Source organism: Mycteria americana, chromosome 16 (genome assembly GCF_035582795.1).
Source record: "Mycteria americana isolate JAX WOST 10 ecotype Jacksonville Zoo and Gardens chromosome 16, USCA_MyAme_1.0, whole genome shotgun sequence".
NCBI classification, from domain to species: domain Eukaryota; kingdom Metazoa; phylum Chordata; class Aves; order Ciconiiformes; family Ciconiidae; genus Mycteria; species Mycteria americana.
The window spans coordinates 5,516,132-5,539,122 of record NC_134380.1 but is presented as its reverse complement, the minus strand read 5'-3'; the positions used below and the strand labels follow the sequence as shown (position 1 = coordinate 5,539,122).

Sequence of the window (22,991 nt, the reverse complement as noted above, 5' to 3'; positions counted from 1 at the left end):
GTACATCAAAACGAGACTGCAAAAGCTGCTCCCTTTAATTACAGCAGGTTCCCGGCGCCTCCGAGAAGGCGGCTCGGAGCTTTGCTGGCAGCAGCCACGTGAGGAGCGGGGATGAGCCGTCCTGCCGTGGCGAGGAGTGGCAGGGAGGGCTTTCTTCCACCTTTGAGGGCTTCATTTTGCAGGAGAGGAAGGTGCATACATTAGCAGGAGTTACCGAGCTGTTAAATTGCGCTCCTTCATGAAATATGTTTGTTTTGTAGCCAAATGACGACTCGCTCGCTGGCTTCTTTGCCATTGCAGAAACCTCTGCTTTGTCACATAAAGATTATAACAACTTTATTAATTGCCGGATAATTTATATCGGTGAGAGGAGGTTACGCCTGGTGCGTGGGGAGGGTTGATCCTCCCTGCGGGGGTCCAGAGCCCCTCTGGGCTGGCGAGGTCGGGGAGGACGCAGGTTTCAGCGTACCCAGAGATGGTCCAGCCGGGAGCCCCTGGATCAAACCCAGCCTCCAGCCCCGCAGGACTGTCGACTCCCCATTTCTGGAGGCTTTCAATCCCCTTACAAGATGCAAAGCATCCAGCACTCTTCACTCCTCACGGCTTCTCTTTGCAGCCCAGAAAAATTGCCTTCCTGGGGATCTCCCAGCAGAGCCCTGCCCAGACCCGCTGGAGCTGCTGCTGCTCAGATGAGCAGCAAAATCTCGGCATTAGCTGCCTTCTGGGGACATGCTGCAAAGGTTTCCAGCAAGTGCTGCGTCCTGCTATGACAGGAAAACAGGGTTTTGTTGAACCTCAGAAATAAATAACTTGATTGCTGAACATCACCCCCAGCCGGGTAGGGCTGTGTCACACGGGATCGATGATGGGCCAGAGAAACAATCCAGATGCGTGCTGCAAAAGTAAAACCATTGCAGATGGCTTAAAAAGCATACTGTAATTGCTTGAAAAACCTTGGTTTTGAGGTCATCGTGTCCCTTCTAGCAGGAGAAAGAGCTGGGAGCAGCGGCCAGGCAGTGGGGCGTTGATCTCATGGGCTCTGACTTGCACTTTAAATTGCTTGTGATAGGCTTGTCACAGGCCCCCCGGAGCCGCTCGGGCTTGGCTCCGGCACCTTTCATCCCCCAGATAATGGCCCTGGGCTTGCTGGGCTCTTGTAGACAGGCAGAAGCCGAGGGAGCAGAGAGAACAGAAGCCCTCCTCCATTTCGCCTGCTGCAGTCTGCCTTGCTGATGACGGCAGACGGGGGCAGAGAAGATGCAATTGAATATAATATAGGATATTGGCCCAGCCTGCCAGCAGATGCCCACGAGATCCATTTAGTGCTGGACTTTTCAGCCCCAGGAGTGATAACGTGGAAGGAAATGTTGGGTTAATTTGAAAATAGGTCAATGGGATGTAAAGATAACCCCCCAGTCATCTGATTTCAGAGAGCCTGCACCGCGCTGGGGAAGGGAATGCGTCCCCTGGTTGATTAAAGTACCTATAAGGGGAAAACAGGAGGACAAGAAGCTGCTGTAGATTTATTCTGGAGTAGGCGCAGCTGGTGGAGGCAGCTGGCGGAGAGGCGAGCTAGGCGCTTGCATCCGCTTGGATTGAAGCTGCTTCGGCTGCTCTCTCCCAAAGAGGAGATGGCTGAGCTGAGGCACTAATCCTGGACGTCGGGACGGGACAAGCCACCGGCTCCTTGGCTGGTCTGGGAGGGGAGATTTCTCCAGGAGCTGGGATCGAGCGGTTTTCAAAAACAAATCTCTTGGCTGCGCTGGCTGAGAAGGCGGCATTTGCGCTCATCAATTTTATTTGCATAATTTCAAGCGCCATTAATAGTACATGGCACGAGGAAAAATCAGGGAAATTTCACTCCAACCATGAGTGAAATTGGGTTTAGTAGAAGATTAGTTGACTTAACTGGCAAATGATGAAAGCTTGAATAAAGAATGTTTAAATAAGGAAGAATGAAAAAAAAATCCCCCCCACCTCAGAGATGCAGCCTGGATTGCATGATTGGAATATTAAAATCAGTGGTTATAAAGTGTTTAGGAAGGATAAGGGGGGGTAAATGAGAGAGATGCTCTGCTTTGAAGACACCAGTCCTGCTTTTAGATCTATTCCTGCCTCGCAGCCTTGGTGCTGGGAGTATAAATGGACGTGGCAAGTCCCGAACACCCGAAGAGGGGACAGGTGGCAGATCGCGGTGATGAGGGGGAGCTGGGAAGGCCAGACCTGCTCTACCTAACCAGTGGAAAGTTTTTTGGAGGCTTCAGTATGAGATACACTAATTGCTGTCTCCCGCAGCCCCTTGTCAAGTTTGGTTAGGGCTCTTTAAAATTACGGATGATTTTGTAACACAGCGGCTTGTGTGATGCCTACCAGCGAGAGGATGGGGTATGCTGGAAGAGAAGCATTATGATTTGGGGATTTGTAGTTAAATACAAGGTTTATCAATCAGCTTTAGTCACAATTCAGGGGTGGTTTGAGGAGCACAGAGGAGCAGAGCGCGAGGTGCTGCCCGGCTTGAGGGGTCAGCAGAGGCGCGCTCATCCTCTAGCAGCAAAGTAATTGTAGCTGTTGAATACACGTTCCTGATGACTGAGGAAAAAGCAGTACACGTGCTAGCAAATGTGATATTTAGCATTGCATCTCTATAAAATCCTAGGGTTTTTTACTGGCTTAAAAATTCCCCTTCTGCTTCAGCCTCCCCGGGAAGGGTGGGTCTCCTTGTTGCCCTATTTATCGTACTGAGGTGGCTGTTGGAGGTGAGAGCCTTTCTATTCTTGCCATCTTCCCAATCAGCCACGTCGTGTAAAATTGTGCATAAAAGTGATAAAACTGCCGCCTGTTTCCCCCGCGGCTGACCCGGCCGGGCTGCCCTGAGCTGCCGCTTATATTCCTTGTGACAAGAGCAATGAAGCAGCTGCAAACGCAGCTTTTCGCCTTAAGTTGAAATTCTGTGGTTTTCCTGGCTTTGGCGAGCGACGTGGTTCCACGGTTACTCACTCTCTGGAGTCACAGTCGTGGTCAGGAGTGTGGGATGACCCTCACCGGTCTCAGGTTGGGATGGGGCTGGAAGAAGGATTTTGGTGCCCAACACTCAAGGGCTTGCAAGCCATATCAGAAGAAGAGGGAGATATGGCCTGGAGCCAACCAAGAGCCCTTTATCGTAGCTATAATGGCCAACCAATTTCACTGGCTACATATGACCCTTCTGATGATGTTGGTGAAGACTAGGGAGAGATTGGAGAGCAAATGCTTGTGACAACTGTATAACTTGGCTGTTCCCCGGGTGCGAGAGCTATCAATTTCCTCTGCAAACAGCCGTGGGATCGATAGATGAAATGCTGTGCGTAGTCGTAGGCCTGGGCAAAGAGGACCTTATGGAAGTGCTCTTTGGAGGATGGACCCTTGGACTGTGGGTCCATTCGAGCTTCAGCTAAGGGACAGAAAAAATCCAGGTAGGGCTGGAAAGAGGATTCTCAAGTTCAGAAGTGGAAATGCAGAGAAATTAGGAGAACCAGTAAGAAAGGTCACAGAATGAAGGCTACAAAGCCTGGGAATTTAAAACCTGGCTGGACCTTTTATTCCTAAGAAAAGGGAAAATACTTGCAGGGGTGGCTGGGATAAATTCCCATCTCCAGACAGGTGCCAGGAGTAAGTGAAGAGCCCAGAAGAAAACAAAGACAGATATCTTGGCAGGCAGGAGCTAAGGGTGAGATTTCACACTGTCTGAGCTCAGACTTGCAAAATAAAACATAAATTCCTCAGCCCTGTTAGAAGGACTGAGAACGAAATGGGGTGACTGCGTGGTGGGAGCGGGGCAGAGCTTGAGCGGACCACATCAGCTCAACATTTTGGTTTTCCATGAGGATGTTGCTGTTGCTCTTTGGGTGTGAGTGGGGTTATGGGGGTGAGGATGAGGAATTATTGTCTTTAGGAGGACAAAAAAATACAAGAACATTGAAACTGAGGGGTGGAACATTTGTATTTCTGAGCAAACTGGCACTCAGAAATCACAAGTACATGTAACAAGGATTTTTGAGAAACCTGCTGAAGCTGGAAGGTGTCACAGATTTTTTTCTGAGAGGGAGGAAACGTGGTCCAGACGAGCAGATGGGCTGTCAGGCTGACATCAGTGGTACACTTAGTGGAACAGCTTTGGAGAGAGGGATTCATCAGTTCACAGAGGTAATTGAAAATGGAAGGAGACATGTCGCAGGTTTACCAGCCTCGTACCATGCCAGATTAATCACATATCACCTTGGTAGCAAGGTAACTGATGATCTTGATAAAGAGATTGCAGTTGATCTAGTTTATCTGGATTTTCATAATGCATTTTATCAGCTGGAGGAGGGAAGAGGGGCTGAGTACGGCTGTTGTAAGGAACTGGCTGAAAACCCACTGAGCGAGACCCAGGGTCCGGCTGCCCTCGCTTTACTGAACTCTTTCATAAATGGGACAAAAAGTCAGAAATATTAATGAAATGCGCACAACATCCAAGGACAGGCAGTGCCACCAGCCTTGAGGAGACTCTGAGGGTGCTCAGGGATGTGGTGGGTACCTGTAAGGACTGGAGTAAGAGAAAGGATGCATGGTGTTTGTACTGGGAGGGATATGGGACTGGGAAGAGGGAGATTTAGGCTAAGCTGGGAGCTTTGCAGGCGGGGAAGAGGGGAAAGACGTGGTTCTGCAAGTCTGTCACTGATGTGACTGCAATGAAAGCAAATGAAATCCGGTGTCTTCGACAAGAGAGGTCCAGGGGAGTGTGTGTGTCAAATGAGATGCTGGTGAGCCCTGGCTGGGAATGCTGTGCAAAAGCCTCATCGTCCATGTGTGAGGAGCAGGAACTCGGCTGGAGCAGGTGCAAAGATGGGGAGGACTCCCCAAAACCTCAGATTTTTGGCCCAAGAAATAAAGGGTGGGGAGAGGAGAACGATCTTCCTTCCCCTCCATCGGCTGGGGAGCTGGTCGATGGCCCCTGTTAAACACTGGGCAGGGAAATGAGTGTTTGTGTTGCAGGGCTTTTGTGGTGCTGGGGAGCTGATCAGCCCCTCCTGCTTCTCCCCAGTCATTTAGGGGTGCCTCCAGGACGGGGAAACTGCCCCTTGACCAATCCTTTGCCTTTCGACCTGATTTACACTGACTACCACGGTCTCCAACAGATGAAGCAGCACATGGGGCTCTCCTTTAAGAAATACAGGTAAGCAAAGCCACTCCCCTCTCTTACTCTCCATTTCATTAATTAGCAGGCAAAGACTAATGCTAATGACCTCGAAGGATAGCCTCCATGTCCAAGGAGTCGGACTCTTTGATTGCACCTTTGATTTTTGCCTGGCTCTGCCAGCTGCTGCCGTGCTGTGTCCCCCGCTGCTGCGGCACGAGGAGGTCTGCTCGCTCTGGAGCCTCACGTGTTTAAGATGAAACCTCATTAGAAGAGACTGAGTTGGGAAAAAAAGCCCTGCGTGCGTCTGCGGTGCATGTGTGCTTCCAAGTACCGTGCCTGCAGACGGGGCTGGCCGCGCCACAGAGGGAAGCGCGAGCCTTTTCTCTTTGCAAGAAGCAGAGCCCCGTCCCTGGCTCCTTCGGCATCGAGACAAATGTCATCATCCTCTGGTACATCACCAGCCAGGAAAATACGTGATTTAATTTAGTGCTGATAGTCCTGCTATTTATTATGTTTTCTCCCATCTCCTCCGCTATCCTACACAATTTTATTAGAGAGAAAAATGACAAGCAGTGTTATTGCTTTTATTATAAATGCATTTGCTCTTGCATTCAGCTTGTTTTGCTCTTCCCTTGCTTGATGCTCCCCTTCTCTCCTCGTTCTTCTGCTGGTAATGCCTGCCTCAGCATTCCCAGGATATTGGGAAAAGCATTAACAAGTCTTCAGGAGATACATCATTCTCACAAACGTCAGGGAGATGAAAGCTCTGCAAGGGGAGATGGCTTGTTACAGGAGGGAGCAGTGGGTTGGGAAGGGCTGCTTGGGATGTTCCTGTACGCTCTGCTCGGGGAGCAGACAAGGGACGAGCTGCCCGAGGACACCAGATGTCCCTGGCAGTGGGACCTTCTCGAACCGAGGTCCTTGAGGTGTGACCACGGTCCTGTCTCCTCTCCCAGGTGCCGTGTCCGGGTCATCGATACCTTTGGGACGGAGCCGGCTTACAACCACGAGGAGTACGCCACGCTGCGTGGCTACCGCACCAATTGGGGTTACTGGAACCTGCAGCCCACCCAGTTCATGACCATGTTCCGTAAGTGGGGGACAGAGGCACGGCAGGGCAGTTTCGGGGGCTTGCCTCCTTTAGGAGGTGATGCATGGGCAATGCCATCCTCCCCGGCTCTGCTCCTGCTTCCCCCTGCCTGTCCGCTGCCTGCAAGGAGCTCCTGAATCTGCTTGGCCATCTCTTGGGCTATAGAAATGCACTGCAGAGAAAGACCTGGCTCCTTTCTCCATGATGGGTTGCTGGCTCCAGCACAGCCAGGGCCAAACATGGGGCACAGCCAGGAGCTTTCCAGCTCCTGGGATGGCAAATGCCAAGGCGGTTTTGGTTGCAAAGCCTGGTTTTGTTTCAGCTGGGGTTTTAGAGGCGAGAGGCAGCTCAGTGGTTCAGACTTGCCTGTGGTGTGGAAAGATGACGTGCTTGTCTGAAAGGAATGTGGTGACCCATTGGGCGCTGGGTGACTCAAACGTTGCTGGATAAAGCCCGTTTGGCAGCTTTAAAAATGTCTTACTGTTTAAAGAGCGTCTCGAGCGAGTTCCAAAACCTGTATTTTATGAGCTGCTTGGATGGGGATTCATGCCATTTTTCCTCCAAGCTCCAGCAAGGCTCTGGAGCCGGGCTTGTCTCAGCCCCGGTGCTGCAATGGGGCTGCGTCCTCAACACTGATGAGGTCCCAGAAAACATCTGTCCGGCCACGTGTCTTCTCCCCTTGGTGTCCACAGCTCACACCCCTGACAACTCCTTCATGGGCTTCGTGTCAGAGGAGCTCAACAAGACGGAGAGGCAATTCATCAAGTCCAACAAAGTGAGCAGCATGGCGGTGGTGTACGGGAAGGAGGCCAGCATCTGGAAGGTGGGTGTCCTCGGCACTGCGGGAGCAGCCAGGCGGGCAGGGGCGGTCGTGGGCAGAGCTGTGGGGTAGGAGCAGCTTCTGGCTCTTACCCCGAGCTGTCGAGGCGCAGATCTCAGTGTGTTTGTAGAGAAGCATCTTTGTCCCGTTCGTAGAGGGGAAGCTGAGGCTGCTGCAGTGATGTGACCTGTCCCGTGCCTCCAGCAAACCAGGCAGAGGCTGGCGAGACCCCGTTCCCTGCTTTTTGCTCCAGGCGATGCTTCCTCCCAACAGGCTGCTTAGACTGAGGATTTCATTTCAATGATTTTATGTATTAATTACAATGATTGCCGTTAGGTGATTTCCTGTGTTATGATGGGGATGCTTTGACTCTGCTTTCAAGTACCTGTGAAAGGGGGTCGTGCTCCCCTCCTGCCCTCCCACGCCTGTAATGCCCAGGGGAGAGGGCTGGGCAGCACTGTGGGGGCTCTTGCTCCGTCCTCGGTGGTGGCCGGTGCTGGTCCTTGCTGGGACCCAACACTCGGCCACATTTGGTGCATCCTGGCTGAGGCCACCTCTAGGCCAGCAGACGTGGGGTAAAAGCCTTCGCTCTCTTCCCCCAGCCCCAGACTGCTCTGCCAGCGAGCAGAAAGACCGACAATACCCCCAGCCCCCCAAAACATCTCCCCTGCATCTCCTGTAGCGACCAGGGGACGTGTGTACTCCCCGCTCTTATCCAGAGCTACCCAGCTGCTTTTCCTTCCAGGGCTTAAAAGAAGGAGTTAATTCACACTGTCTCTTGATTTATTTCTATTTTTTTTCCCTTTGCGCACCGCCTGGGGCTGTTCCAGTTGCAGGTACTGTACCACACCAGCTGCTGCTGGGCTTTACCTTTGCGCATCTTCTCGCAAGAGAAAAGGTTTTGCTGGAGTCGACTTTGTCGTCGTGGGCTCGGTCCTCCCGAGCTGCCGGGATCGATGCGGGTTGATGCAGCCGGGGGCTGTATCTCCTCCCTGTCCCCACTTTTCCTGATTAGCGGCTCTGCCCTCACAGGGATGCCTGCGGTGGGCCAGGATTCCAGCCACGCCATCTCCTGTTCACTGCTGTTTGTGGCTTTTCCGTCACCTCCCGTGTCTGAGAGCAAATTCCCCCAGCATCTGCCTAGCTCGGGGGCTCCCTAAAAAACCTACTGAAACCCACGAAACCTCGTTTTAGGGGAACTGTAACATCTTGTTGTCTTTTTCTACCATTTCCCCGCCCTTTCTCGTCCAGAAGTTTCATTTGAGCTTAGTTAGGTTAATTTGGGAAGGCACTAAAGAGAGTTAAACCTCCGAACGGACATTTCCCTCCACCCTTAGTGCTATGAACTGTTGCTTCTTTTAGCCAGAATTCCCAAACAACATCAGTTTCCCCAAGACTGCGTATTTGGGGTAATTTAGTACTGGGTGAAGGGGCTGGGGCTGGTTCTTGCTGGTGGCTGTTCCTCGAGGCCAGGCTGCCTGGGCATTGCTTCGCATCTTGTGCCACCCCGTGTAATAAAATAAGGAGGAAGAGGAGTGTTTCTTTATTTTGAGTGATTTTGAGGACTAGGAAGGAAAAGAGCACCTCCATCTTCTGGAGCCGGGTGCTTATTTACAAGCCTTGGACCAAGAGCCATCTCCAGAGCAGGATCTTTTTGACATTTAGAAACATTTCATTAAACCTACGTTCCCGTTATTTCTCATTTCCTACCCCTCTGAACTTCTCACCTCTGGCTCGCAACAGGAGCCGAAGTTTTAATAAGCTGGGAAATGCTGTTTTCATCAGGCTGCTGCCCAGCTTCCAGGGGTCGAAGCGGCTCGTGGTGCTCGAACGGAGTGGGTGGAGGGGGTCTCCCATGCCAGCCCCGCACCGTGCAGGGGGCTTTGGGGATCGGTCCCCCCCGATGACGCTCGGCGATGCACGGTGCTACCCAGGGACTGTAAGCTGTGTTTCACTCCCATCTCCCAAGCCCTTTGCATTAGGGAATTGATATAAGACTGGTGCTGATCTGGGTGTTAGTGGCACCGCGGCCAGGATTTCACCCCGCAGGCTCATCCCACCAGAAGCGCTTGTTTTTAGCCTTAGAGAAGTCCAGGCATATGTGGCTGAGGGCAGAAATACAGTGTTCAGTCTCTGCTGTTTCGGGGCCTATTGCAGCGCTGGAACAAGCTGAAAATACAGCATCCAAAGGATGGTCCCTGTGTCGTTTTTCCAAGCAAAAAAACCTGCAGTAGAGAAATGGTTAAAATCGAAGGCTGCTTTGGAGAGCAAAAGGAGGAAAGCCTCCAAAAGAAGAGAACTGATGACCCCCTTGATTTTCTAGGTAGTAAAACAGGGTTAAACCTGAGTGAGAAAATCCTGGGGACTTGTCACTTGGAATAAGAGGCCATTAGCAAGCTCTGGTCTTTGCAAACTTCCCCCTGAAACCCCTGAAACCTTTGATTGAGCAGCTCCAGAGTGGAAGTGGCCCGCAGAGGTGGCGGGGAAGGCAGGGGCTCGAGGTGCTGATGTTCGGGGTGCTGGATCCTGCAGCCACCCGGGCTCACTGGCAGCCTGGGGCGGTCCAGGACGTGCGTCCAAGGGATGCGGAGGGGAGGGTGCGGGTTTTGCACTGCTGTGGGTTGGGCTGAAGCATCGTGGGTGCTCCGGGACAGCGGTTTGAGAGTTAAATCTCCCCCTATAACCGTGGGGGGGGTCAGCCCCATCTTCTGGTGCAGTTCACACCTCTGCCTTCCTGCCTAGGGCAAGGAGAAGTTCCTGGCCATCCTCAACAAGTACATGGAGATCCACGGCACGGTTTATTACGAGACACAGCGGCCACCCGAGGTCCCGGCGTTCGTGAAGAACCACGGGCTGCTGCCGCAGCACGAGTTTCAGCAGCTACTGAGGAAGGCGAAGGTGGGTGAGAGCCAGCCGGGGCGTCCACGGGACCCTGCTCGCCGTCCCCCGGTAACCAGCCAGCAGCGAGGACTCAGTTGCCTTGAGAAATAAAACCTAATTAAAGGAGGGGGCGGGGGGGAGGCCGTTATCTGCGCTCCTCCCAGGCTTGCAGGCGCTATCAGCAGGGCTAATTAGCCGGGAGCTGAGCAGAGCACATAATTTCAAATCAAGATGTGTCTGATGAGTTTCTCCTTGCAGACTGTCCGCAGACGGAGCACAAAGTTTCCTGATTAATTCATTTATTGCTAAGTGGGGGTGGGTTTTTTTTTTTCTCTCCGTGGCTGTGATAAAAATAAACGGGATTCTCAGAGCGAGTGCGCGGGGTGCAGGCACATCCCGGTCGCCTTCAGCCGGTGTCTGGGGGAAATGCTGTCGGTTCTCCAGCCCGAATGGCTTTGGCAAACCAGTATTTCTCCATACAGGACCAGTACGATGCTCATAGCCACCAGGGGGGAACTTGCAGCTCCTGAACACCCCATTGCTTTGCCCAAGCGGGCTGTGAGCCATGGAGCGGGGGCAGCTTTTAGCACATTTAAGCTATGGGGTGTTGGACTGCACGGAGCTGCCTTTAGAGGCTTGGTGTGCCGGACCAGAGCAGCAGAGAGGGATGCTGGAGGGTTACTGGGGAGACTTTCCTATGGGGTTGGCCATGTTCGCTCACCAGCACATGGGTTTGCTCCCTTGCAGCTCTTCATTGGCTTTGGGTTCCCCTACGAGGGTCCTGCCCCGCTGGAGGCGATCGCCAACGGCTGCGTTTTCCTGCAGGCGCGTTTCAACCCCCCGCACAGCTCCCTCAACCACGAGTTCTTCCGCGGGAAGCCGACGTCGAGAGAGGCGAGTCTGGCAGGAGGCGAGCGGATGGGCTGGATGGAGCCACCCCCTTTACACCGGGGTTCGGGCTGGCCTGGGGAAGAGCAGTTGCTAAACTGAGATTTTTTTTTTTTTTTTTTTTTTTTTTTTGGTGAGATTTCCTCCAAATGTAGAAGTGCGGATACCTGCAGGTGGGGTCCCCTCTCCCATCCTCTCATTGTCCCCATCCAGAGCGCCTGGATGCAAGGGGCCCTGCTGTGGGTTTGGGGTTGCAAAGGAGAAGGTGCAAGGGTTGCAGGAGAAGGGATTGCAGGAGACTTCTGCAGACCACGGACCCCAGCTCCTTCCCCGTCAGCAGAGATCCACGCACACCCCATACCCTGCTCCCAGCCCGGGGCTTGATGCTCCCCTGTTCATCCTTCTGTACACCCGGAGGGGCACCGGGACCTCCCTGGTGTTGCAGGGGTACGAAATCCCTCCCAGGCTTGCCCATCCCTGGGAATTCAATCTAAGTGAAGCAGGAACTCTTTAAAAGTTAAAGGGTTGAGAAAATTGCCTCTTTTATTATTAATAAAGTGGATAATGCAGTGCAATGCTCACTCCCGCCGAGAAGGGCTTTGTCGGGGGGGCCGTGCGGCTCAGCCCTGCCGCAGCCTGGCTCAGCGGTGCCCGTCGTGGGTTTGGGGGGTAGGGCTGTCCTTCACCCCCGTGTCTGTCCCACGCACCCCCCTACTTAGTTGCCAGTGTTAGCACCCGTCCTGGGTGGGTGCTGTGGTTGAGCTTCAGCCCGGAGCCGGGAGGGCAGCTGGGGGTGAGGGCTGTGAAATGCCCCAGGGTGTTTATACGCTGGAGGCGAAAGAGGTGACCAATCTGTCAGCAAAAAATGAGAAAGGACAGCAAGCTGGAGAATAAAACACAGAGCATGCACTGCTCTCCTCCTCCAGCTGGCAGGTTTTCAGGCCTCCCTGCAATACTTCACGGTGCCCCCGAAACACCTCCTCTGCTCAGCATCCTCTCTCTTCCCTTTCTGAGAGCAGATCTGGGGCTCTGGCTGCCTTGCAGCAATGTGGGGCTGAAAAGGCAGCTCAGGGGCTGAAACAAAAGAGGTATATCCCTAAAAATTGCCTGGTGAGAGGCAGGTGGCTGCAGGGTACCGGTGCACGGGGCTGCTTGTGGCATCGGGGCGATGTGGCTTCCAGCACCACTTTCTCATGGTGCTAGACTTCCCCGGCCTTCGGTGGTGATGGAGTTTCTCTCTGCCTTGTTTCTGGAGCTGGCAAACCCTAGAGACACAGTGCCTTCCCAGAGCTTTGCTGCTGTGGTCTATTTTTGCCACTCCACTGCCATTTGCCCACAAATGGCTCAGGTCAAGGTTAGGTTTTACCTGTATTACGGAGATGGAGATATTCAGGGCCGCGGAGGTGATTTCAGTGTTAATGGGAATGGGGCATCCCAACCCTGTGGGAATTTTAGAGCATCAGCCTGATGTCGGGGAGCAGCTGGGTTCAGAGGAGACCTTCTTTTTCCAGCATATCTCTATGTGCCGTTGTTTAAAACCCAGCGTGCCTGTGCCTCAGCCTGCTGCTCCTCTCTGCTGTCACGTCTGCGAGCAGTAGACAGCATCCGTTCTGGCAGGGATTGCAAAAACCAGCTCACGCTGCTGTGTTTTAGGTGTCCTCCCAACACCCGTATGCCGAAGACTTCATCGGGAAGCCGCATGTGTGGACTGTCGACTACAATAACTCCGAGGAGTTTGAAGCTGCTATCAAAACCATCATGAGGACCCAGGTACAGCTCGGAGGAGGTGGTGGGGCGATCTCCCTGCTGATGGCTTTGCAGAGACAGATCTCAGCAGCGGTTGCTGGTGCCTGGCTCTCCCTTTTGAGCGTTAATTGCTTTTCCTTCCTTGCTTCCCCTTGGATATTATTTGCACGTGCAGAGCAGAAGTCCCCCTCTCCCGCAGCTTCAGGGGGACACGTGCTCTCGCCTTGCTTTCGTACCGAGCATCGTAGGTGTTTCCCCAGGGCAGTGCCGTGCCTTTGAGGGATCCCCTGGGCATCCTCCAGGCAGAGCTGGAGCAAGGGGAAGCTGAGATAAGGGAGATGAGGTTTGGGAGCCGGAGGTTGAGGTTGGTGGAGATGCGTGGCAGTGCTGGGCGTGAAGCGAAGATAAACCCAGAGAGCATCTCCCTGCAAGTACCCTGGGAGCTACTGACCTCTGCGCCTGCCATTCCCCATTTCACTGTTCATCGTTATCATTCAGATCGAGCAAATCGATAGGAAGAGCCCCAGGAATTGCCTCTGTGAAGGATGAAGGGAAGTATGGAGAGGGAGGGGCGTGAGGCCCCCCCGGGAAGGCAGCGCTCCTGCTGCGCCCGCCCTGGAAACGCTCCCTCATGAATATTTACCTCCTGCCCTGTGGCAGGAGCCTTTCAAGTTGTCCAAATTATTAAAGTCAATTTTCCTGGAGGGGAGAAAAGTGCTGATCTCTGTTTTGCTGGCAATTTGCTTCGCTCGGGATGAGCCGTCCCCTCGTGAGGGTAGCGATGCGCTGTGAAACCGGGGCTCTGTGTTGGGCTGCGGAGGTCCAGGGTTTGCGGTGCCGGGTGGGGTTTTGGGGGGGACAGGAGTGATGCTGGCTGGAGAGGTGTCGTCTTTGCTTTTCCCCATGTTAGAGGCTGCAGAGGTGGGTGTCTGTGGCAGTCTGGGGACTTTATTCAGCTGATGTAGCCGTGCCGTCTGCTCGGGTCTGGCATCTTATCGTGGGTGATTGCCGCAGCTCTTCACCTCGCGCTGATTTTCTCTATGAGTTTGCGAAGGCCGAACAAACCCGACTTATGAAAACAGTTGTTGTTTTGCACATTCATTCCGGTATCTCGATTAAAATTAAATTAAAAATAATTACATCCCTGCTGCTGTGCTGCCAGGCCAGCTGTCAGCGCTTGACCCTCCACCATCTGGGCTGAAGAGACGGTCCCGAAGAGAAGGCAGTGCCATGGGCGGGCGGCTGGGACCTGCTGGTCTCTGTTTTGGGAGAGAGAAGGAAATTTTCAGTTTTTCCAGAAAGGAGAAAGAAAATAGTGCTGCTGTGCTATTAAAATAATTAAGAAATGACTGGAGAATTAAGCGGGAGGAAAGGGCTCTGCTCGCTCCTGAGCAGCTGTGTTGCACTGCAATGTCAACTGGATGTGCACCGGGTCATTTAGATGCTTAATGATAATTCTGGTTAAAAACAAAAAGAAGAAAAAAGGATTTTAGGAAAGGATTTGGTGGTGTGATGGGCACCGGGCAGGAGGACCCGCTCTCTCTGGCACCGGATGCTCGCCCGGAGCGTGCCGCTGCCGTGCCGATCCCTGTTTTGCCCGAAGACGAGCTCCCATCTCCGCTCTTCTCCCCATTCCCACTCATCATGTAAATGCAGCTGTGGTGCAGTCACAACACGTCCTCCCTCCCTCCTCTAATTAACATTTCTTCAGTTGCTAAACAGCTGACGGAGGGCAGGGGAAGCAGAGCTGGAACAAGGGCGTCTGTAACGTCGGCGCAGCGTGCGAGCAGCGTCGGCAGCTGCCTGGGCGGGCCGGCTGCCGCAGCCGGGCATCCCAGGGCGGCTGCTCCCGGTTTGCCATCCCAGCGTGACACCACGTATAGTCGGATAAACTCTGTCTCCTATGGGACCTCGGGGCAGCTAAAGCTGCCGCCCACCTCTGCGGAAACAGGGACCCCCACCCCGAGGTCCCCTGCCACGAAGCATCCCAGCCGCTGTAATTACCCTCGACTGCAGGGCGGCTGAAGTCCTAAATTTGCCTCAAATGAATAAACCCAGGTGCTGACATCCCGCTTGCATTGAAAACGTGCAGTCGCTCTGGAGAGAAGTTATTCCTTCCCACCGAGAAGCGCGCTGGGTTAATCCCACAACTCGCCTCTCTGGGGTTTTTTTAAGATATTGTATAAATCCTCCCGAAGCAGAGCAGGGAGTGAGTGTGAATAACTTACAGCAACTTCTTTTTTTTTTTCCCCTTTTTTTCCCCCCTTTTTGTCTTTTAGATAGAAAGGTCTGCTTTATTAGAGATGTTGTCAAGGCAATTAAGCCTAAAAATTGACCTACCTTACAGGCTTAAAAGCCTGATTATGGTCTTTGGCTTCAGGAATCCCTTGGTATCTTGTCTTTAAAATACTGTTTGTTACAGCAGGAATTGAAAACAAGGGCATTAGCAGGAGGAGCGGCAGAAAGCCGGTGGCCAGGCAGTTTAGCGTTGCTGGCTCAGAGAAACTATTTTACTGACTTCTTTTTTTCCCCGAAGGCAAAATGGGGCGTTCTGTTATCGGAATATCTAACAAATTTGTCCGTGTTTCAGAATAACCACCACCAATTTATTTTTTCAGTCAAAACACTTCATTTCAACATTAGTGGAACGCAATAATGTTTTTGTTTCCCATCTGCCTTCCTTTGTTTGAAAATACCCTGCCAGTTTATTGAAAGGAAGGCTTGGATCCGAAATGATGCATTTCCCTTTGCTTCACCAACCCAAACAGATTGCCGAACCTGAAACACAGCATTTTTCCCCTCCTTGGTGGGTGGAAACATTGGAAATTGAAAACTGACCTGAAACGGACTTTCTTTTTCTTTTTTTTTCTTTTGTTGGATGACTGAAAAATCACTTATCCCGCAGCTTTAGTTTTGCATCTTCCAGGCAAAACTCAATAAAACAGTTTTGGTGATGTGGGATGTTGTGGGAAGCTGTGAGGTGTCTCCTTTGCTCTGCCTCCTGCCATCAGCTTTTCCCAGCGGCAGCCATGCCGTGCCGGGTGCTGGGAACCAGGGTGCTGGGTGCTGGGAACCAGGGTGCTGGGTGCTGGGAACCAGGGTGCTGGGTGCTGGGACCCCTCAAGGGCTTTGGGAGCTGGTTTCATGAACCTGGTAGTAATTCTGATACGGTCAAGCTGACAAACAAGCTCACCCTGGTTTAGAGCATCGTGGCTCTGGGGGATTTGCTGATGCTTCAGCAATATTTTAGAGTTACTTTGCGGTTGCCCCAGCCTGCCCGTGGCTCTCCGGCCAGGTTGCAGCTGGCGTGGCTGTACAGCCGTCCCGATTTATATCGCAGACACCCAGAGCTGCAGCTTGGGCTGGGATGTGCCGTCCTTGCACCTACAGCCCTGCCCTGGCTCCGGCCAGGCTGGCAGCCCATCCTTTGGTGCCTTTGGAGCTGGTCGGGTCTGCTGGCAGGGCTGGCTGCTGTGTTTGTGCAAATAAAGGAGTTGAGATGCAGCCGGTGTCCTTCGCCAACCTAGATTTGCTTGAAAGAAACGTTTTATTTCTGGAGAGAGATCTGAATCGTGGCTTGGGTTTGCAATATGGGGTTTTTTTTCCAAGAAAAGCCCTTGTGCTCCTCTCCCTCGTCCTTTTGGAGGTGGCACCCGCTCCAGGTCACCCTGCAACTGCTGGGGAAGGTTTTTGGCGAGCCGTGCCTCTGCCGTTCATCTCCCCTTGGAGCAGTCTTTGGTTTCCCCGATGGCTCGCATCCCTGACCTGTTTATAAGGAAAATTGAAATCGTGGAAGCACCAAATGCCTCTACCCCAGAGAGCAAATCCCGGCACAGTCGCACGGGGCCAAGAGATGAATTGCATCCTCCTGGAAAAGGTGATGCCGGGAGGCTTGTCCCGGTGATGGATTACAGCCATTAGCCGGGGGTTAGAGGCTGGAGAAGGAGAGAGGTTCGCGGGCACCACCATTTTCTTGGCCTTCAGCTTTTTCCATTGTCAAAAATAGTCCTCACACAAGCAATTTAATAGACCCAATATTCTGGTGTAGTGAAGGGAGATGGTTTCATTATATTAAAGTCAAACATACAGGAATATAATGGAAAATTATACATTTCAGACTATGCTTGAAAGAGTGGCATATTAAACATCACAGCAGAAATAGCTGGTTAAAGTGTTCCCAGCCTGTTGTTACGTGCCGGCAGAGAATTGCATTATTTTCCTACTTATTTGTCTGATGACGTTTGGATTTTTTTCTTTCTTTCCTTTCCTTTTGAGCGAGGGAGACTTATGGCTCTCTTCAGCTCTGGGATTCCTGCTGGAGACTGTAAAACCAGGGCTCTGGCGGCGGTATCCCCATGGGGCACCAGTAGCTCCCCATTTGGCTGATGGAGAGCACTGGGGCTGATGGAGAGCTCTGGCCCTGTGTTCTCCACTGATATCTGGGGGAAAGGATGGCAAAATCCATCTTCACTGACCCCTCCGCTCCCTCCCCTGGCATCCCGTGCATCGCTCGGCCGGGTAGCGGGACGTGGTGGTTCCCACCTCGGAGCCCCCCTCCTGCCCCCTCCCAGGGCTCTGGGGAGATCCTGAGCTCCCGGTGCGGGGAGCAGCATTAACGATGTGGCTGTCAAGAGGAGGCCAAGCCTGTCAGATTTTAATTAAACAATTATCTTCCTGAAATTGGCATTTTCTATCAGTTCCAGGTGCACGAGCTGAATCCTAACAAGACCGGGAGAGGGGAGCGGGGGGGAATAGGAGCCTTTTGGGGAGCCCCTGGGGGGAGAGGGGCACATGGGGGTGTTGGGGCTGGAGGAGCGGGGGCTGCAGCCTCCTGATGCCCTTGGACCCACCAGGGCTCCCGGGAGCCCGCGGGCAGGTGGGCTTGCGCCTGGAGCATCACCTCTGGGTACGCGTGCAGGCACAAGGAGGTTTTCTGCCTCCACCCCGCTGTGGATGTGCTGCGTCCCACTGGGTGTAACTGGGCGGTGTTGGGGGGGGGGGGAGAAGACGCCGTTTTACAGAATTACATCTGCACCGTGCCTGGCGTAACGGGGTCCTGGGAAAAGCCCCTCAGCATTGCGGCCGTGAAAGTGGTAAGATGAGACCGAGCATTGGTGACGCTGACCGAGGGGAGGTTTGGCTCCCTGAGTAGGTGCCAGGCAGCACCCAGCCTGGCACAGGCGTCGTGCAGCTGAGAGGGGCAGGGTTTTACTTTGGGGAGTGCTCTGCTCCGGTTAACTGAGCGCCCATCAGCAATTCGGAGGCAGGATCAGTGCCTGTCATCGTGTCAGCCCTGATTAGCATGCATATCTGTAATTAGACGGAGCAGCTGTGATTTCCAGCCTGGCTGAGATCTCAGGTGGGATATTTATGGCAGGGAGATGCTTAGAGGGATCTTCTCGTCAGACTGAGCCTTTGAGCTTGGGTTTGACAGGTACTTCAAAAGGAGGTAGCTATTTTGGAGGTGCAGAGCTCAGAAAATAGACGAAACAGTGTTTTCCAGATGAATTATCTTTGCGGTGTTTTTGCTTATAATCCTTCTTTTGCATGAAGCTCCGCAGAGATGCACAGGGGAAAGAGGGATCCCAGGACCAGCCCCTTCTCCTGCAGGTCATGTAACATCTCTCCGGAAAAATAAGGGAGTGTGGAAAAATCTGTTTTCCCAGGGCAGAAAGTTCCTGAAAAAATAATTTGTTCCGGAGGGAAGGGGTGCATCAGTGACGCAGCCCTTGTGGCAATGCTCTTCCCACAGGGAAAATCACCACTGACCCCGGGGCAATGGCCACAGACCAGCCCCGCTGGAGGGCAGCGAGCCCAGCTGCCTGCTCCTGCCTGCTCCTGCCTGCTCGCCCCGGACCCTGCGCTGCCGCCGTGCAGGGGACATGCTCGTCTGGGGGATGCTGCTGAGCTGCTGTGCAGAGGAGGGGGTTTCCCAGGCCAGGACCCGAGGGTGACTCTCGGGACAGGGAGATGCGGCGTTGGGAAGTGAGCACAGGCAGAAGTCTCCCGAAGCCCGGCAGCATTTCGTAACCCACGCTAAAAATACACCGTGGTTTAAGCGCTGCCGGCTCTGTATAAATAGCAGGTATCAACGTGGGGGTGCAGCGACAGTGTCGGCATCGACGTGGGCATCAACGTTTGCTCCGTCCCGGTGCGCAGCGGCTGTTGCCTCCCAGCCCCATCCCAGCCTGGGCGGCGGCAGCGGGGGGCACCGAGCCTTGGAGGCTGGGAGAGACGCCAGCTTCCACCCCATCACAGCCATCCACGCTGGGCAGCGAACCCTCAGAGAAGTGGCAGTGGGAAAAGAGAGATTTTTTTTTTTTTTCTGTATGGTGCACAGCCCGTCCCAGCCCTGGGCTTTTCAGCAGCCGGGGGGCTTGGTGGGTCGTAGCACCGGGGCAGGGAAGCCTGGACCCTCCTCTGAGCAGGCAGAGCCAGAGGAACAGGGGATGCTAGACCAGACCCAGGGCACCACCGGGATGCTCTTGCTCTGGATTAGCTTAGCATCTTTACCAGTCCTAACTCCTCCTCTGTACTTTAAAATTACTCCCCCCTCCCCTTGCCTGCAGCTGCAGTGTTTCTTGGGCTGAAACAGTTCATACTTTAATTGGACGTGACCTATTGCGTGAAAACTGATTTTATTTTATAACTTACCAAAAAATGAAGAAAAGTGAGACTAAAATGGAACAGGGTGACTTCATTTTCAGCAATACATGGGCTGAACCCAAATTAATCCTTCACCCTCTTTCTCTCAAGTGCTTTATGGCTTGTGAAGTTTTTCCAGTCCTAGTTTTCTGCCCTGCTTGCTTTGGTGGACAGACGCGAGCCGTGGGCCTCGGCGGGTGGGGAGAGCCATTGCCCAGGGCACTGCTGTCCTGGGCCACCAGGCCCAGGGGGGGGGGGAAGGCTGTCCCCGCTTGCTGCCTGCGCTCTGCTCTCCCCCCTTCACAGGTGGACCCTTACCTGCCTTACGAGTACACCTGCGAGGGGATGCTGGAGCGGATCCACGCCTACATTCAGCACCAGGTCGGGGAGCATCCCTGTTCTCCTGGGGGAGCATCCCTGTCCTCCCCGGGAACCATCCCTGTTCCCCCACGGGTCGGTCCCTGTTCCCCTGGGCGAGAGGAACCGTTGACCCAGTGCAGCTCCCCGGCGAGGGACCCCGAGTCCCGGCGCTGTGCAGCCAGTGGCCTAAGCACAGAGGCACCAGGAGGTGGGGGAGATCTGTCATGAACCAAAGGTTCTGGGGGGCTGGTGGAGGGCGGCTGGGGGTGCTGGGGCTGGGTCGAGGCCCAGGCCTTTCTGCTGCAGAGAAGAACGCAGCACTGGGAGAAGAAGGGGTGGCTGGTGCCCACAGCAGGAGATGCCATGCATACATGCAGGTGACCTCAACCTGAGGAGCAAACTCAGCAGCCCAAGTGTCCTCCTGTCCCACCAGCAGCCTCCCTTCCCCATCCCCAACATTTCGTCTCGTCCCTCCGGGCACCGACCCGTTGTCTTCTCTCCCACTAGGATTTCTGCACCACATCGTCTCCTCCTCTGCCTCCCAAGGCCAAGAGTCCTGCTATGCAAAGCCCTCCGAGCCCGCTGGCCCTGTCCCCCAACGCCACTCACCTGGTGTGGTCCCCCAGCGCCAGCCGGGACCCCCGCGCCTGGCCACCGGTGGACTCGCTGCAGGTGTGGGTGTCGGAGACCCGGCACGCCTGCACCGAGACATGCCGGCGGCACGGGCTGGTCTGCGAGCCCACCTTCTTCAGGTTCCTCAACAAGAAGGAGGTGTTTCTCCAGTGAGTTGCGCTCTTCTCGGCAAGGCGGTGGTGGGGGCCATCAGCCAGACGGTGCTCCCCCTGCCCCCCCCACCCCAGCACCCATTTTCCTTGTGTCCTCCCTCCCGAAATCCCATCGAGGTACCTTCACGCCCCAGGCAATGTAGGCAGGGTGCTGCCTGCAAAGCAGCCCGTTCCTCACACGTGTTGGCCTTGACCAGCTTCACGCTTCAGAAGGCAACGATAGCCTTTCCAGGCACGTTTCCACCTCTCTGCCACCCTGTTCCTCCCTCTCTACCGCCCCGTTCCTCTCCACCTCCTCCACGCTCTCTCCCTTTCCCTCTTTTTAAATGTCTTTCTCTATAAAACTGCATTTTGAACATACAGCAATGAAGTTTTAATGGAGTATAAATCTGCCACCAGGCTCCGTGCTGCTCTGTGGGCAATTAAAATGCGAGCATTACCATTGCTGTCACGCTGGCCAGGCAGGTGCTGTGAGTCCCACTGACATTTTTATATGATAAATTAGAGCTGGGGCTTGGATTTCACTCTCTCGCCCCCATGCCCCCCCTCCAGACCTTAAAACGAGCTGGCTCAGGGACTCACTGGTTGAGAGGGGTTGGTGGGAGGGCGATGCCGGCAATGCCTCTCCCTCTGCAGACGCAGGCACAGGTGAGAGGAGAGGGATGCCGAGATCCGCGCCGGGCATTCCTGCTGCTCCTCGGGGCGTTTGCTGATGCCCACCTCAGCTTTGCTGGCTAATTCTGGCTAGCCAGGGACACGTGGGCATCCATTGAACTCGTGTGCCCTTCCAGGGGACATCAGCTGCTGCGGGAGGTGCCCGCAGAGAGTGGACAGACCTCTTGGTCAGTGGGGGGATATAAAAGATGCCTGATTTCCTGAGCTATCCATGGCCCGTGCAAGGGTTGGGGTGGTCCCTGGGCTGCAGGGTTGAGTTGCAAGGGTCACTCCGTCCTGCATGGTGTGTTGGGCTGGTGACGAGCATTCACGTCTAGCCAAAGGGTGCCAAACACAGCTGGTGCAACCAACAAAGACATGGCTCAACACTTGGTGAAGGAACCTCCCCAAGAAGGACAGAACAGCACTAAAAACCCTTCAGTGAAGCCAGGCAGCCTCCTCACCTGAACCGACCCTTTGTCTTTGTTCCCAGGCTCAGCATCACCTGTGACAGCACCGAGTACGAGATGAACCATCTCTACCCGGCGGTGGCCGAGAACGTCCACGAGTGCTACCTCCAGAAGGAGCCGCTGCTCTTCAGCTGTGCAGGCTACAACACCAAGTACCGGCGCCTCTGCCCCTGCCGCGACTACCGCAAAGGACAAGTGGCTCTGTGCAGGGACTGCTTGTGACTCGGTGTGTCCCCTCCCCGTGTTTGCGACACGCAACGTGCAACGAGTGGCTTTTTCTCAAAGCTTCTGCAATAGCCAAGGGAGATGGGACAGGTCCCTCCCGGCGGGTGAGCCAGCGGTGTCAGACTCTGGGGGTTGTTTCATCTGCCAGTCAACTGTGAATGACCATGTCCTGACCTTTGGTTTCATTTTCTTCTCGAGGAGCATCGTCTGACCGCATCCGAACCCACCTGGACCTGGTGGTGCTGGGACAGGGTGGTGGGGAGAGGGGGGCCAGGGACACCCTTCCCCTCCTCTGGCAATGGGACAAGCCACCAGCAGACTGCAGTTTCAGGGTTTTCATCCTCTTCAGGCATCCTAGGTTGTTTTATTTATTGATTTTTTTTTTTAACCCTCCCCCCGACAAGTGGTAAATTAAAGGGGAAGCAACACCCAGCCCTTCTGTGGGAGTTATTGGGCAGAGCTGTGTTGGGGGGTGCAGGGGGGCTGCGGGTGCCTGCCTTGGCTGCGGAGCTGGGGGAGGACAAAGCCCGAGGAGAGCGGCTGGGCTGGATGGACGCAGCGGGGTCTGCACCCACGGTGCCCCCAGGAAGAGCCGGCAGGGGCTGGACGGCCCCAGGCTGTCCCTGGGAAGCGAGGGGCAGGATGGGCCCACGGAGGGCTCCCGGGAAGGATGCCAGCCCCGGGGCAACGCTGCTGGCAGGGCGGAGGTGCCCAAAGCGATTCCCCCCCCCAGCCCCTGGGCTGCTCTCTGCCCCGCTGGAGCGTGCATGGAGCTGCACATCCCTCCAGGGACCGAGGCATCGGAGGTGGTGGCGGGGGCACAGGGGCTGCTCGGGGTTCGAATGAGCAGGCAGGAAGGAGGACACGCTGCAGCAGCCCAAAGGAATTGCCGGCGGGCACAGACCGAGGCCAGGGGAGAGGGGGCAGCTCGGCAGCTGTGAAAGCAACATCGTGTCTCTGCGTGCCCCAGGTGTTGCAGCCACGGGAAGAGGTGAGCTCCAAGCAACCATCTTCCATGCATGGTCTTCGCTTCTCTAACTTTTCTTCCTGCCATTCATCTCACTTTAGGGGAGTTTTCACTGCTGCCGGTATTTCCCCTCCCGGCGTGTCCCCTTGCTGGGTTAGTGCTGGCTGGGGTGACCTGGTTTGTTTTTGTAGGGTTGCTCACTGGAGCAAGGCTGCGAGCGTGTTGCTGTGAGGTTGGTGCTCAGCCCTCCAGTTGCTTGGAATCATTCAATGGTGAGACTCCTGCATCCCGTAAAACACGTGG

The 22,991-nt window shown here is 54.4% G+C and overlaps 1 protein-coding gene across 3 annotated transcripts in view; it reads left to right on the top strand.

The window, feature by feature from the left end:
• Nucleotides 1-21,718, top strand: part of MGAT5B (alpha-1,6-mannosylglycoprotein 6-beta-N-acetylglucosaminyltransferase B) — a 70,689-nt gene extending 48,971 nt beyond the window's left edge. For 2 of the 3 annotated variants that reach the window (XM_075518784.1, XM_075518783.1), the window contains exons 9-17: nt 5,063-5,194; nt 6,115-6,248; nt 6,941-7,071; nt 9,811-9,966; nt 10,696-10,842; nt 12,490-12,606; nt 19,534-19,608; nt 20,095-20,369; nt 21,520-21,718. In XM_075518784.1, the coding sequence (XP_075374899.1) occupies nt 5,063-5,194; nt 6,115-6,248; nt 6,941-7,071; nt 9,811-9,966; nt 10,696-10,842; nt 12,490-12,606; nt 19,534-19,608; nt 20,095-20,369; nt 21,520-21,718 (1,366 nt within the window). Of the gene's footprint in view, nt 1-5,062; nt 5,195-6,114; nt 6,249-6,940; nt 7,078-9,810; nt 9,967-10,695; nt 10,843-12,489; nt 12,607-19,533; nt 19,609-20,094; nt 20,370-21,519 lie in introns of all 3 variants that reach the window. The other variant, XM_075518785.1, reaches the window with a different exon arrangement.
• Nucleotides 21,719-22,991: the final 1,273 nt, after the last annotated feature.